Consider the following 13398-nt stretch of genomic DNA (forward strand, 5'->3'; position numbering starts at 1 on the left):
ACAAGGTCTTGCTGTGCTGCCCAGGCTGGAGTGCAGTGGTGCTGTCCGACTCACTGCAACTTTGAATTCCTAGACTCAAGCAGTTCTCCTGCCTCAGCCTCCTGAGTCACTGGGACTAAAGGCGTGTGCTACCACTCCTGGCTAATTTTTACATTTTTTTTGGTAGAGATGAGGATCTTGATGTGTTGCCCAGCCTTGTCTCGAATTTCTGGACTCAAGCAGTCCTCTTGCCTCAGCCTCCTAAAGTGCTGGGATTACAGGCGTGAGCCACTGTGCCTGACCCATGGCTGGAATTTTTGAGTGGTTTTCTTTCCTGGTAACAGCAGTTGTTTTGTACTAGTCTGTGTATCTTGTGAGCTCCGTCAGTTGCATACCAAAAAACCTTAGCACTATGTTGTGGGGCAACCTGTTTTAGGTGGAGAGTACCCTCTCTTCCTGTCTCCCAGAGCCTGAAGCCTGGCATCCCAGTATGTAGTATTTTTACCACATGGTCTACAAGAACCCATGGACCCACAGGGCCGAGCCTCCCTTCCCTGTGAGACAGAGGGGCACTGATATGTTTAGGACTGACAGGACTGACAGATCCTAAGACAGGATGGTGGGAAATGTCATTAGGTGTGGCCGTTGGGCTTCAGCCTCGGCTCTGCCTGATTCAAACCGCTTTGCTTTGCATTGGGTATTTTGAGTTCTGTGCTTCCCCATCTGTTATATGCACAGCCAGTGAAGGAACACTGTCTCTCTGTGCTGTGCTTGGGCACACATTTTTCCCCCTTTAAATAATTGCTTTTAGAGTTTTTCGTCTTGGGGCAGATTTTGAAGCTGTGTGTGGGAGACAGTCACAGATGTGACAGTACAGTTCCCTCGCCTAATGCTTCTGTTCCAGCCTAAAAATATCAGAGGGACTTCAGTTTTTGTTTAACTCAGGATGAATTTCCTGGCTGGATACGCTCCTGGAATTTTGTGTATAATTAAAACATTAAACAATTCCAGGGAAGAAATTTGCCTCTGCTTTGGCACTTCTTCATTGTGGGTGGTTGGAAGCCTGTTTAGAGGCAGGGTTCTGGAGGGCACCGGTTGTCTGTTTCAGTTGTTCAGCTTGTATGTGGACTGGTGCCCTTATTGCTGAAGAGGGGGTGGTACCTGGAGATGGAGGACAACCTCACTTCAGCTGCAGGGCAGAGGCGTGGAGTGCTCTCATCCCTTCGGGCGTTTCCCAGTGCGGTGATATTGTTTCGAAAATGGCATGGGGAAAGCGATCACTTTTTGAAAATACCTCATGTTTGTTTGAAAAAAGTGCTCCAGCAGAAGAATATCATGATCCATTCCTTTTCCCAGCAAAATTCCTTTAGTTTTTCTCCCAAATTGAGACATTTACTCCTGCCTGTCCAGTGGGCAGGGAAGCGATTGGGGAGGTACCTGCTGGGGTCAGGGCTGAAGGAGGGGCCTGGAGGCTGAGGCAGGGGCCTGGGGCTCCCAGAGACAAGCAAGTCTGCAGTGACTCCAGGCTGCTCCTGTCCCAGTTCCCAGGACTCTAGCTAGGTGCTGTTGCTTCTAAGGATTCTCATTTTTTTAGCTTTGACAATTATCTTTTGAACACCTGTTTTATTCTAGACACAAACAGAGGTAGACATAAAGAAATGTATTGTTTTTCCCCTCTTGAGCTCTTTATCTCAGTTGGGGAGATAGGTTGATTGGATTTTTGAAAAGTAGAAGTTTAATATTAGTTGAAATAATTCATTTATTGGGTAACTTATTTTGATATGATTTCAGGCTTATGTAAGTTGCAAGAATAGTATAAAGAGCTCTTGTGTGTCCTCCTCCCAGATTCACTAAGTGTTTACATTTGTGGAATAATTAATTTTTAATTAACTTTGTTAGGCCAGTCCCTGAGACGAATAGGACCTTGTCTCTGGATGAGGTGTACCTCATTGACTCGGGTGCTCAATACAAGTAAGTAAACCAGGACTGCTGTGGAACTTGACTCTGTGATTCAAGGCAGTTGAGAAGGTGGACAGCTGAGCTCCAGCTGAGAGTACTCAGCTGGTCATCACACCCTGTGCTGGCCACTAATGGAATCGTTCCTGTGTCTTGTCCTTTTTTTCACCCCTATTTGAAATAGCCCAATTGTGACTCTGTTCTCACAAAAGACTGTTTGATAGAAATGTTATAGTCCTTGGCCGGAAGTTTTAAAAATATAATTAAACAACTGTGAAATAAAGCAAGCTTTTGGAACCGTTGAAAGTTTTCCACCCCAGCCCATGAACCGCCTGCTGGTTCCCTGTACTTGCAGCCGCCCCAGGGCCTTACGAAGTCAGGGATTCATTTTGAATGAATGGGTGAGAAATGAGGGCTGCCGCCAGATTTCTGAATTCCCTTCTCCATGTTTTGCTGCTTTCACAGCTATCTTCTCTGGAAAAGTTCCTCAGAGAAGAACCCAAGATATGGTTGGGTCTTGTTACGGAACCCATGAGAAGGAGTAAGAATAGACCCTGTCTGCGTTAGGAGAGCACGAGCAAGGCCATTCCCCACTGAATTTGGGACTGTGGCTAAGGGAGGACCTAATTATTGAATGAGCTCAGCCAATTATGTGGCAGCCATGCCTGGCCTTGGGACACAGGGGTGTTAATAATATCAGCCTAGAGCTAAGGATTGCTTGGTAATGGTGTAAACTTTTGTTCTCTTCTAAATTTTAGCAGAATTCTAGAAGTTATCCTTTCTATGTCAGGGATATAGTCTAGTATGTGTTAAGATATGTACTTGGATATTTTTAGGGTCTCTGTCCAGGAATCCCCCTGCTGTTCTAACAGGAGGAGTTGGGTTTTGGCCCTCTTTTGCTAGAGATGGGCTCCTGTTTTCTTTGCCTTCTTGCGTCTTGTTCATAACCCCAGTGATAGTGTCTCTCGTGAAGCAGCCCTTACGCTGTAGACCAAGAATGTGTGTGTCAGGGGCTGACGTCACTCCCACTTTATTTAGCCATCCCTGCATTCACATTTTGTTTCATTTTTAAAAATAACTTTATTGGGGTAAAATTTATGTACCATGTAATTCACCCACTTCAAATATACAATTAATTTTTTTTTTGTATATTCACAGAGTTTTGCAGCCATCAGCACAATCAAGTTTAGAACATTTTCATTACCCCAGAAAGAAACCTCATACCCAATAGCAGTCACTCCCCCCTTTTCCAATAGCCTGGAGAACCACTACTCTCCTTTCTGTTTCTGTGGATTTGCCTATCCTGGACACTTCATAGAAGTGGAATTGTATTATGTATGGCTTTCTGTGTCTGGCTTCTGTCATTTAGCACAATGTCTTCCAGGTTCATCCATGAGGCAGCATGTATCAGTATTCCATTCCTTTTTATTACTGAATAGTATTGCACTGTGTGGATAGTCCCCCATTTTGTTTATCCGTTCATCAGTTGTTGGACATTTCAACTGTTTCCACCTTTTGACTATTATGAATAATGTGGCTATGAACTTTCATATACAAGTTTTTGTGTGGATGTATGTTTTTGGTTCTCTTGGATATATAACTAGAAGTGGAATTGCTGGGTCATATCGTGACTATGTTTAGCCTTTTAAAGAACTGCAAACTAGTTTCAAAGATGGCTGTGCTGTTGTACATGCCCACCAGTATTGTGTGGGGCTTCTCACTTGTCTGCATGCTTGCCTGTGTCATATTTGACTTAAAGCTTATTTTGACGGGAAACCAATTTGTCCTTTTTTTGGAAAGGGATGGCACCACAGATGTAACGCGGACAATGCATTTTGGGACCCCTACAGCCTACGAGAAGGTAAGGTGGAGGGCAAAACCTTAAGAGGTCCTCTCTGATTTCTTAAGAAGAGCATTGCTTTTATGAAAAGAGATAGTATAAAGAAGTAAAAATTACATGTGGGGTAGTAAAATTACTCACTGCTGTGGAGTCAGGCTTATCTGCTTCATGAGGTTCATATAATTAACTATTGGAGTAAGACATTTGGAGAAATTTTTAAAGCATTCTGCTGCGGTTAGGGCAGCTCAGTTGCAAGTTTAAATATAATAGCTTTGGCCTTCTCTTGAGTCAGGAAATGCCTTTGAGGCTGGGGATGAGATAGTGAAATATATGCTTTATAAGCAGTGTCTAGATTTGATTTTGAAGGCCACCCCCTTCTTTTTTCGAGATTCTTATTTACAGGCTTAACTCTCTGGGAACTTCCCGAAATGACAGACTCTGTTAAGTTTCTGGTATGATTGGTATGGAAAGGGGAAAGAGAGCTGTGAGGCGGAGAGATGTGTACCAGGGGTCTGGAGACCTGGCTTCAGAGCTTCTCTGCCATTTACTAGCTCTGTGACGTTGAACAAAGCAGTCACCATCCATAAAAATAAGAATAAAAGGACTCACCTTCCCAGCTGCCTGTGAATTCCCTTGAGCCCAGCCAGTTCCTGGATCATAGTCACTGCTCAGCAAATGCTGATTGAGCACCTAAATGAATCCGTTTGTCCAAGGGAGCTCCTTCAGGAAGATTATCCAAGGAAAAGGGTTTTATGCAATGTAGTGGGGCAGGTTTCATTGTCTTGGTCCCTTGCCTTGTCCCTTTGTATGCACCAGTGCCGTAGAAGAGTTTAGACCTTGCGTCTAGGATTATTTTGGTGTGACTCTTTTTGTGCTTTTCAAAGAGCTCAATCAGGCTGAGGAGAAAGGAGTTTTAGTCCTGACTCTGCACCTTACTGGCAAGCCGCTACACTTCTGAGTAGCACTTCTCTTGTCCGGACACTGGGGATAACCCCTGAAGATAGGATGGTGGTAGGAAGCACAGCTGCTGAAGCAAGACTGCTTGGCCCCAAGGCCAGATGCTGCCACTTCCGCACTGTGTGATCTGGGCATGCTACTGAATCTCTGTGAAGCGAGGATAACAGTAGTGCCTCCATCGCGAAGTGTGGGATCAGACATGCAGTGCTTACAATAGTGTGTGGCACAGAGGACTCGCTCAGTAAATGTTAGCTAGGGTCATCAGTACTTTTTATTACTTTTCCGTTCTTTCTAAGGCTCACATGATGGAGTATGTCAGAGTGTTCATTATAAAGTCCTGTGGGGTCATCTCTCTGACAGTGCTCTTCTACTAAATTGAATTTCAAGATTTTCTGGGAAATTGGCCCCATGGCCAGGCTTTTTTCCCACCAGATTTTTTTCTCTTTACTTACGTTGTCTCTGTGATATTGCTAAAAACTTTAGCAGGCAGGATTTTGTGAACTACCAGAAAACTACAGGATTAGGCATCTGTCCCCATTCTGCAACATGCCCCTGGGTTTTCTTTGCAGGAATGCTTCACATATGTCCTCAAGGGCCATATAGCTGTGAGTGCAGCTGTTTTCCCGACTGGAACCAAAGGTAGGTGGTGCATTCTGTCACATGGCAGGCTGTTTTTCTTGTTCGAGAATCAAATATGTCTATGTTTGAGTGAAAGAACATGTCCTTCCCTCACTGTGAGGTCCTCAGCCCACTTCAGGCCCAGCCAGGTGCTCATGGGTTGAGTCTGCAGAACCCACTGACTGAGCCCAGAGGCCTCAGGGAGCTGGGGTTAGGATTGGGCCCAGTACCCACTGTGCACCTTTCTCCTGACCACTTAGGTATTGGATGACACATGTGGATGGCTCCCAGGAGAGGACAAACCAGATGGGAAGGTCACAGGGCCTGAGTGGAAGTTGGTGCAGCCTCCTGTCTGCCCTTTAGTACTGAGTCAGTGCTTCCTGTCTGGATTCTTAGGATTTATTTTACTGGGACCCTGACTTCAGCTATGTACTACTTTGCTTGAGGCCTGGTAGGTGGAGCATTGGACTGGGCATTGACAAGACCTGGGCTGCCTTGCTTCTGGGTAGATGAGACGTGTACTCATCTCCCTAGGCCTCAGTTGCCTCATCTGTCATGCCTGCCTGCCTACTTGCAGTCTGGTTAGAGTCTCATCTTTGTAATTCTGAAACCTTAGGGTCGCAGAGCTGGGAAGGGAATGTCCGTGTCTTCTATGGCCTCTGTGTGCTGTAGGTGTCTATCGCACTTCACCAGCATCCTGAATGGATGATTGCCTAGCTTCGGACTGAACTTTGATTGTTCCTCAGGAGATCTGATTGTTAGAAAGTTCTTCCTTGTGCTGTGCTGAAATCTGAACCCTCCAGTAACTTACCTATTGGTTTCTGTTTCACATTCTGGAGCCAAACGTAATAAATCTAATGTCTTAAAGCTCTGTACAAATATCATTAAGTGGCTCTTTCTATCTTTCAGGTCACCTTCTTGACTCCTTTGCCCGTTCAGCTTTATGGGATTCAGGCCTAGATTACTTGCACGGGACTGGACATGGTGTTGGGTCTTTTTTGAATGTCCATGAGGGTCCTTGCGGCATCAGTTACAAAACATTCTCTGATGAGCCCTTGGAGGCAGGCATGATTGTCACCGATGGTGAGTATCCATCACATATAGGGCATGCATGGATCCTTGAGCCTTTTTGAAAGCTATTTGTTGTTTTTTATTTTTTAATTAGTTTTAATTGGCAATAATTTTCCCTTTCTAACAATAATGTAGTTTTCTAATTATAGAACTGATACATGTTCCTTTTAGAAAAAACGAGATGGGAACTGTGTGAAAAGAAAATGAAAATCATTTGCAATCTAACCACTCAGGGGAAACATGACTTAATGTTTTGCTGTATTAGTTTTTGGTCTTTCAGATACGTCGATATCATTTTTTAAAAAAACCACTGAGATCATACTGGGCGTCTTGTCTATGTTCTGCTTTCTTACTTGATATACTGCTTTCCCCAGGTCATTGCCAAGTCTTTGTAAATATATTTTAATGCTTTCATTATTGTGTCTTATGGATGTGAACCATGATTTATTTAGTGGATCCATTGTTATTGTAGTCCTTACCCTGTAGCCAGTGTGCAGGGACTTCAGAGTCTAGCTTTCTGTACCTCAAATGCTTATAAAAAAGTGGCCATATGAGAGAAGGTGGCATCTCTGGGCTCTTACACTGGATAGAGTGGGCCCTTCACCTGTTTCTTCTCCTTTGGAGTAGGGCAGTCATCCCAGGAGTGAAAGGTTCTCTCTGTGGACATCATCATCGTGGGCTGCTTCTCATTTTTGGGATTTGGTTTGTTTTAGAGCCTGGGTATTATGAAGATGGGGCTTTTGGAATTCGCATTGAGAATGTTGTTCTTGTGGTTCCTGTGAAGACCAAGGTGAGTATTTATTAAAAAATTTTTTCCTGTTCCTTAATGTGGGAAGATGAAGACTTAATGTCTTTGGAGCCAAGAGTATGCCATTCTGGGGCCAACATGGAGCCTTCTTCTCTAGATATCAGGGACTTGCCTGGAAACCACACTCCTTGCCTGCACAGCCAGAAAGAAAATCCTTAATGAACTGGGATCCAGAACTGGGATTCACGGACCATCAGGCTGATGCTTGCTTCACATAATTTGGGGCTCACAGTTTCCTATAGGCGGCCTGTTGTCTCTTCTGCTGGGGATGCCTGTTCAAGGTGCTAATTTCCAGGCCCATCCCAGACCCTAGAATCTCCACGGTGGGGAGCCTGGAAGCTGTAATTTTGTCACACTCCCCAGGTGACTTTTATTAGGTAAAGTTGAGGAACCCTGAGTTATCCAAGGGTCAGCCTCAAAGGCAATACAAGACAGGTGTTTCACCCTCTTCCCTCATCAGTGTTACCAAGGCTGCAGGGTTTTAGGCCCTAGGCTTTACCTAAAAGACCTGTTTGTGCCTCCTCCATTGGTGGAATTGAACAGTTGGAGGGAAGTAGCTTCCTGTGTCAGCAAGGAGGTTGACTGTGGGGATGTGCTCTCTGCTTTGGCATGGAAGTGACTATTCTTGGAAGTGACCTCCCGTCTTATTCCCAAAAGCTACCATGAACAGAAACCCGACATATTCTTGTGTGCTCCAGTGGATAGATGTGTTGTCGCCTGACGGGCCTGGCTGGGTCAGGGCGGGCCACACACTTGACTGCTAAAAAAATGATATTGAGGACTTACACCCTTGCATCCTGGAGAATCAAAACCAGAGATGCCCTTGAGCCCAGACACCCCCATGCCCTGCCCCTATTTCCTGTCACAGTAGACATTAGCCTTGTGGAACTGCTGCTGGGAGCCCCTCAGCACCCTTTGTTTGGCCCTTCCTGATGGCACAGGCCGTTGTTTGCGCAGTGGAGGAGCTCTTGGAAAGTGGCATCAGGTTTCCTGTGTGTCTGTGAAAAATGGTGACCAGCTCACCACATCTTGGCTCCCAGTTACCCCGGCTCTGAGGGATGGCATGCTGATGGAATGACCTCATGGTGCTTCAGCACAGTAAAGAGGAGTAAAAATGTCTATTTTCTTCTTTCTCCCACAGTATAATTTTAATAACCGGGGAAGCCTGACCTTTGAACCTCTAACTTTGGTTCCAATTCAGACCAAAATGATAGATGTGGATTCTCTTACAGACAAAGAGGTAATGGGGAAGTCTTGGTGGGCAGGCATGTTACTAGGGGAGATGGAGACTACCCTAAATAGTTCTAATCCATTCTCTAAATCCTAAATTCTCTAATTCATTTTCACTTTGTAATTTTTAAATTTAGAGGTCTAGGCCAGTTGAGTCTGAAAGCCCTAGGTTTTCTGAGGACTCTTGAGCTTTTCCTGTATTTGCTGGGCCTCCAGGTGGAGATAGTCCTGTTCCCCACAGCCATTCTAGGGCTGTCGGGTTTTGTGGGTGGAACTCGTACGCCACTGTTTAGCTGCACTGTTCCTCCGTAGCTGCACTGAGGCGTGTTTAGCAAATATGAGCCTATGTGTGTTCCCTACGAGAAGCCAGATGGATGGTGGGGCCTCTTGGCCACTGTACATACCAGATTGTTTTCTTGTGTTACATGAAACATTAACGAAATGCAAAGCAAAATCTATTGTCGTGTGTCCCATTTTCACACAGACAAGGAGAAAGATAGTACCAGCCCTTCTTGGTTACTACTGTGGTCACTCTGGGGCAGTGAAACCCTTCACAAAGCCTGGGGCACAACAGTGCTTACTTGCTTAGCTCAGAGGGTTATGGGTCTTAACTCCTTCAGACCCTGGACTGGTAAGGCCAGGTGAGATCGCAGTCCTGGGGACATGAGTAAGGCCTGAAGAGTCACACAGATGATCAAGGTCAGAGCAGAAACAAGGGTAAGAAATGGGGTAGGAACTGTTAGCACTAGACAGACAAAACAGTTCCCAAACCAGGAAACTGGAAGCCAGGAGGACACAAATTCCAGAGCAAGGCAGGGGTCAGAAGTTTCAATGAAAAGCAAATGACTGGTGGGAGCCGAAGGCAGGGTAAGCACGGTGGTTTACTCTGGGAATAAGATTTTGTTATTTGAGGCAGCCGCTGGCCTTTGAGTGCCTCTCAGGGCAGGAAAATTTCCTCACTGGTGCCCGCTTGGGCCTTGTTCTTGGCACTATAAAGGAAAGGGTCTTTGGGGGTCAAGGACCTTCCCTTCCACAGGAGCTGTGGAACGGGATTCTCCCAGCTAGAAGCCTCCTGCCTGTTCCAGCTCACAGGTGGGTGACGAGAAAGGCCACCCACTTCCTGCTTAGCTTTCCTCTGTGCTTGAGTGCCTCTGCTTAACCATCCGTGCCCTTGGTTCAGCTGAACATTCGCACTCACAGGACCCACATGGGCCCTGCTGATACTGGGTGGGTTATGCAGCTTGCAGATGGATGTGGAAAAGGAGACTCAGCCTGTCAGCACAGTGTCCAGTGTGTCTCTTCAGCAGGAAGAGTCTTTCCAGTGTCCAGGGCTCTTGTCCAGCCCCTGTAAGTGTTGCCTTAGCTGAGAGGAAATGAGAACACATAGGTGGGCATGGGAGCCACCCTGCTTAGAATCCCTCTGCCCCATAGGAACCAGTGTCTTTTGTAATGGCCCTTGGGCACAGCTTCCAGGGACTTAGCAAGGGGCTTTCCAGGAATACGTCATTTCGTACTCTTGGAGTCCAAGGCTGTGGCTTCCTGCCAAGTAATTCTAGGTCATGCTGTCTTTCCTGTCCACATAAAGTGTACCCATCAGGAGGCATTTCTCCCATATGACATTCCCCTTTATCCAGGGAAGTAGTGTATGAGGAAGTTTAAGCGAGGCCATTTTTCCTTGAAGGAGAAAGAATCAGTCTACTCCCGTGACATTGGACATAGACCAGGGATCTGTGTTACGCTGTGGTTCATTCCTGCACCTTGCATGCCCACATGATTGAACTATTCTTTCGGCCAGTTACTCTTTGTGGGGCAGATAATGTCTTCTTAAAATACCTGGCTTTTAAAATATCTGGTCATTTGCCCTTTACTATTTAGCCTGTCTTTTGGAGTCACTTTAGGGACTTTTTGGTTGGGGTCTGCATTCTCATCACTTATCACCAGATGGCAGCAAAGGACCTTGTTCGGATGGGAATATGGCCAGCTGCAGACTGTCAGGGCCTTGTGATGGTCCTCAGGCCCCGCCGAGGCTGTCCACACTCCCACTTTTCCCTCCTTGCTCTCAACCAAAAGGGCTTTGGGAGTTTGGCTGTGGCCCCGGGCTTACACCAGGATGCTGCCTTCGCCTTACTGTTGAGCTGCTTTGGCCAATAGGCTGCTTTGTAGCCCTGCTGGCCTTGCTGTGGACACATAGCAGTTTGCCTGCTTTTGACATCGTCCCCTGCCCCCATCACTTCCCTGACTCCCAGAAGGGGCTAGTAGGCTAGTAGGCTCTTCTCAGTAGGCATTGGAACCCTGGCTGGGTCACAGCCAGTTGGTAACACCACCCTATCTGTCTGCCGTCAGTCCTTTGTAATTAATGGGCTTGTGTGCCCATCCTGACCCCAGCTGGGGTTATTTAAAGCCAGCGGGGCTTTGGTACCTGGCTGGATTGTAGTCCCTGAAGCCAGTACTTTTGTAACATCCCTGCCCTCCAAAATGGCCTTTGACTCATTTATGACAACCACACCCGTGGCACTATCGGTCTCCTCAGCTTCCAGACAGCTACCCCATAGACAGTGATGAGAGTGGCTTGTTGTCCTCTTGGTAAAACCTGCTTCACTCCAGACTTCACCTTTTTCCCTGTACAACCAAGGGGGATTTTGCCATCATGTCTAGTGGATCAGCCCCTGCCCAGGCACCAAGTCCTGCCAGCAGGTCCTTCCTTTCTCTCTCTTTTTTGTCTCCTGTTCTTGTGGCATGTTGAGTTGAGAGTCTGAAAACTAAGCTTACTCCCAGCCCCACTCTGCTGCACCACAGTCTTTAACCACCGCAGGTTTTGGGTTCATCTAGGCAGCTACACTCAAAAGACACTCATGGGCTTGACTGACCCTAGTTTTTTATTCAGCTTTTTCAGTGGATATAGGATATGTAGCTCAGTGTGTTGGCAGGACAGTTTCGGGTGTCTCTCTTAGTAGGAGCTCTCAGAGAGTCCAGGGGCTCTTCCCCAGCTTACCGCCTCTCAGGATGGCTCAGGTAAGGGAATGAAGCCACACAGGTGGGAGCAGGAGCTTAGAGTCTACTGTCTATAATAGTAAACTGTTCTGGGGGCCTTTTCACCAGAAGCCATGAAGTCTGGTCCTTTGTATTTCCAGGGAAACTGAACACAAGGAAAACACTCATCTGTGAGTAAGCAGAAAGGGTGTTGCACACCTTTTCTCTCAGCTTGTGATCTTAGCACATGGGGGCCCTTGCTGTTGACCTGTTTATCCAGTTGTTAAAGATGGGGTGGTGAATACTATGTCTGTCCTTCTCTCCCCTGCAGTGCGACTGGCTCAACAATTACCACCTGACCTGCAGGGACGTGATTGGGAAGGAATTGCAGAAACAGGGCCGCCAGGAAGCTCTCGAGTGGCTTATCAGAGAGACGCAACCCATCTCCAAACAGCATTAATACCTCCCTGGTTTTGTTTTTACAAAATGGTCTGGGGAAAGGAAGAAACGTGGCAGATCCCTGACATCTTTCCCCTTTCCTCTCCTTCTTCCCTACCTCCCCTTTTTACTTTAGACTTTAAGAAGAATAGAAAATCTTCTTATCCTCTTTGATATTTTATTGCAAACACTGAGTCTTTTATGATTTTTTAATTGTTGAGAACGAGCCAAGAATAAAATTGCTGCACCAGAAGGAGGGCCCCTCCAAAGTCGAACACTTGATGAAAGGGAGTTGCCCTGACTTCTCTGGCCAGTGATGGGGAAACAATGAGTGCTCCATGATGGTCATGTTCCAGGTGCTAGTACATCATTCATGATCACCTTAATGCTCATGAGACTATATTTATGATCAGTGAATAAAAATGTCAAAACTGTGCTTTGTCTTAGCTGTCTCTTTCTTCATGGTGCTGTCCCCCAGCATGTCAGGTGAGCTGATCTCCAGGGCTGCTGGTTCTGTGGCAGACATTTCCTAGGTGGTAGGGCCCCTTTGAGAGGAGACCCCTGGCTTTGCTGCACGTTTGGGGGCTTATCTGTAAGCTTTTTCTTTTCTCTAGAAAACCTAATATGGTATTTTTATCTCAGTTTTTTTTTCTGATTTTAAAATGTGTCACTGCTATGCAAAACACAATAAAAATTATGTCAAAAGTCAGTTTTCCAGAACTCACCCTATAGTAGATGCCTCAAGTGTCTTACCTACATGGCCACAGCTCTCATTGTTCTGTTACTTGTAGGCAGGATTCTGTGACAAATGTCTGCAACTCCCATTCTGTAGGATTTCTTTTGACTTGTATATGTGGGGCAAGCTCCAAGGGTTGGAGAGTTAATGTCCCTGAGATCTCAGACCATCGTGTTTGGGGATGGGCAAATAGACTTCCTCATCCCTTGGCTAGGATATCTGAGATGTGTCTTACATTGTCACTCAGGGTTTTCCAGTGGGTTTGAGCCCCACTTGCCCACCATGGTAACTTGCTCAATAACCAACCCTTTGTTTTCTTTGTTCTCTTCCGTGTCCTACTTTCTCCCTGTCCCATTAGTGTTTCCTGGTACCATCCTGAATGAACCATTTACATGCGAATCCTTGTTTGAGGGTCTGCTTTTTTATTAATCCAAGCTGACATACTCCTTATGTATAACCACTGTTATCTGCTTTAGATTTTTGCTGACTCCTTTTTTTGTATTCAGAATTCACTAAAATACTGATTAGTTGTATATGTATAAAAGAATATGCCACATATGAACATAACATACCACATTTACAAACAGTGGATCATTCTGTATGTATACAATTTTATCTTTTAACTTGGTAATACATTAGATCTAATTATTTTTTAATGAGAATTCCATTGTATAGCTATATTGTTTTTAAACTAGTCTCACTGACTTTTTAAAAACAATAATACTAGCATTTAGACATAATTTTTAAAAAATTGTATTAGTCTTAAATCTCATAGAAAACAAAAACTGGAATCTC

At 45.6% G+C, this 13398-nt stretch overlaps 1 protein-coding gene across 2 annotated transcripts in view; it reads left to right on the top strand.

Moving 5' to 3' along the window:
- XPNPEP1 (X-prolyl aminopeptidase (aminopeptidase P) 1, soluble) overlaps window positions 1-12303 on the top strand; it is a 55117-nt gene extending 42814 nt beyond the window's left edge. For both annotated transcript variants that reach the window (XM_011967563.1, XM_011967564.1), the window contains exons 14-20: window positions 1879-1950; window positions 3736-3796; window positions 5302-5371; window positions 6260-6433; window positions 7135-7211; window positions 8371-8469; window positions 11761-12303. In XM_011967563.1, the coding sequence (XP_011822953.1) occupies window positions 1879-1950; window positions 3736-3796; window positions 5302-5371; window positions 6260-6433; window positions 7135-7211; window positions 8371-8469; window positions 11761-11889 (682 nt within the window). In that variant the 3' untranslated portion in view covers window positions 11890-12303. The remainder of the gene's footprint in view (window positions 1-1878; window positions 1951-3735; window positions 3797-5301; window positions 5372-6259; window positions 6434-7134; window positions 7212-8370; window positions 8470-11760) is intronic.
- The last annotated feature ends 1095 nt before the right edge of the window (window positions 12304-13398 follow it).

This window comes from Mandrillus leucophaeus, unplaced genomic scaffold (genome assembly GCF_000951045.1).
Source record: "Mandrillus leucophaeus isolate KB7577 unplaced genomic scaffold, Mleu.le_1.0 Scaffold80, whole genome shotgun sequence".
NCBI lineage: Eukaryota > Metazoa > Chordata > Mammalia > Primates > Cercopithecidae > Mandrillus > Mandrillus leucophaeus.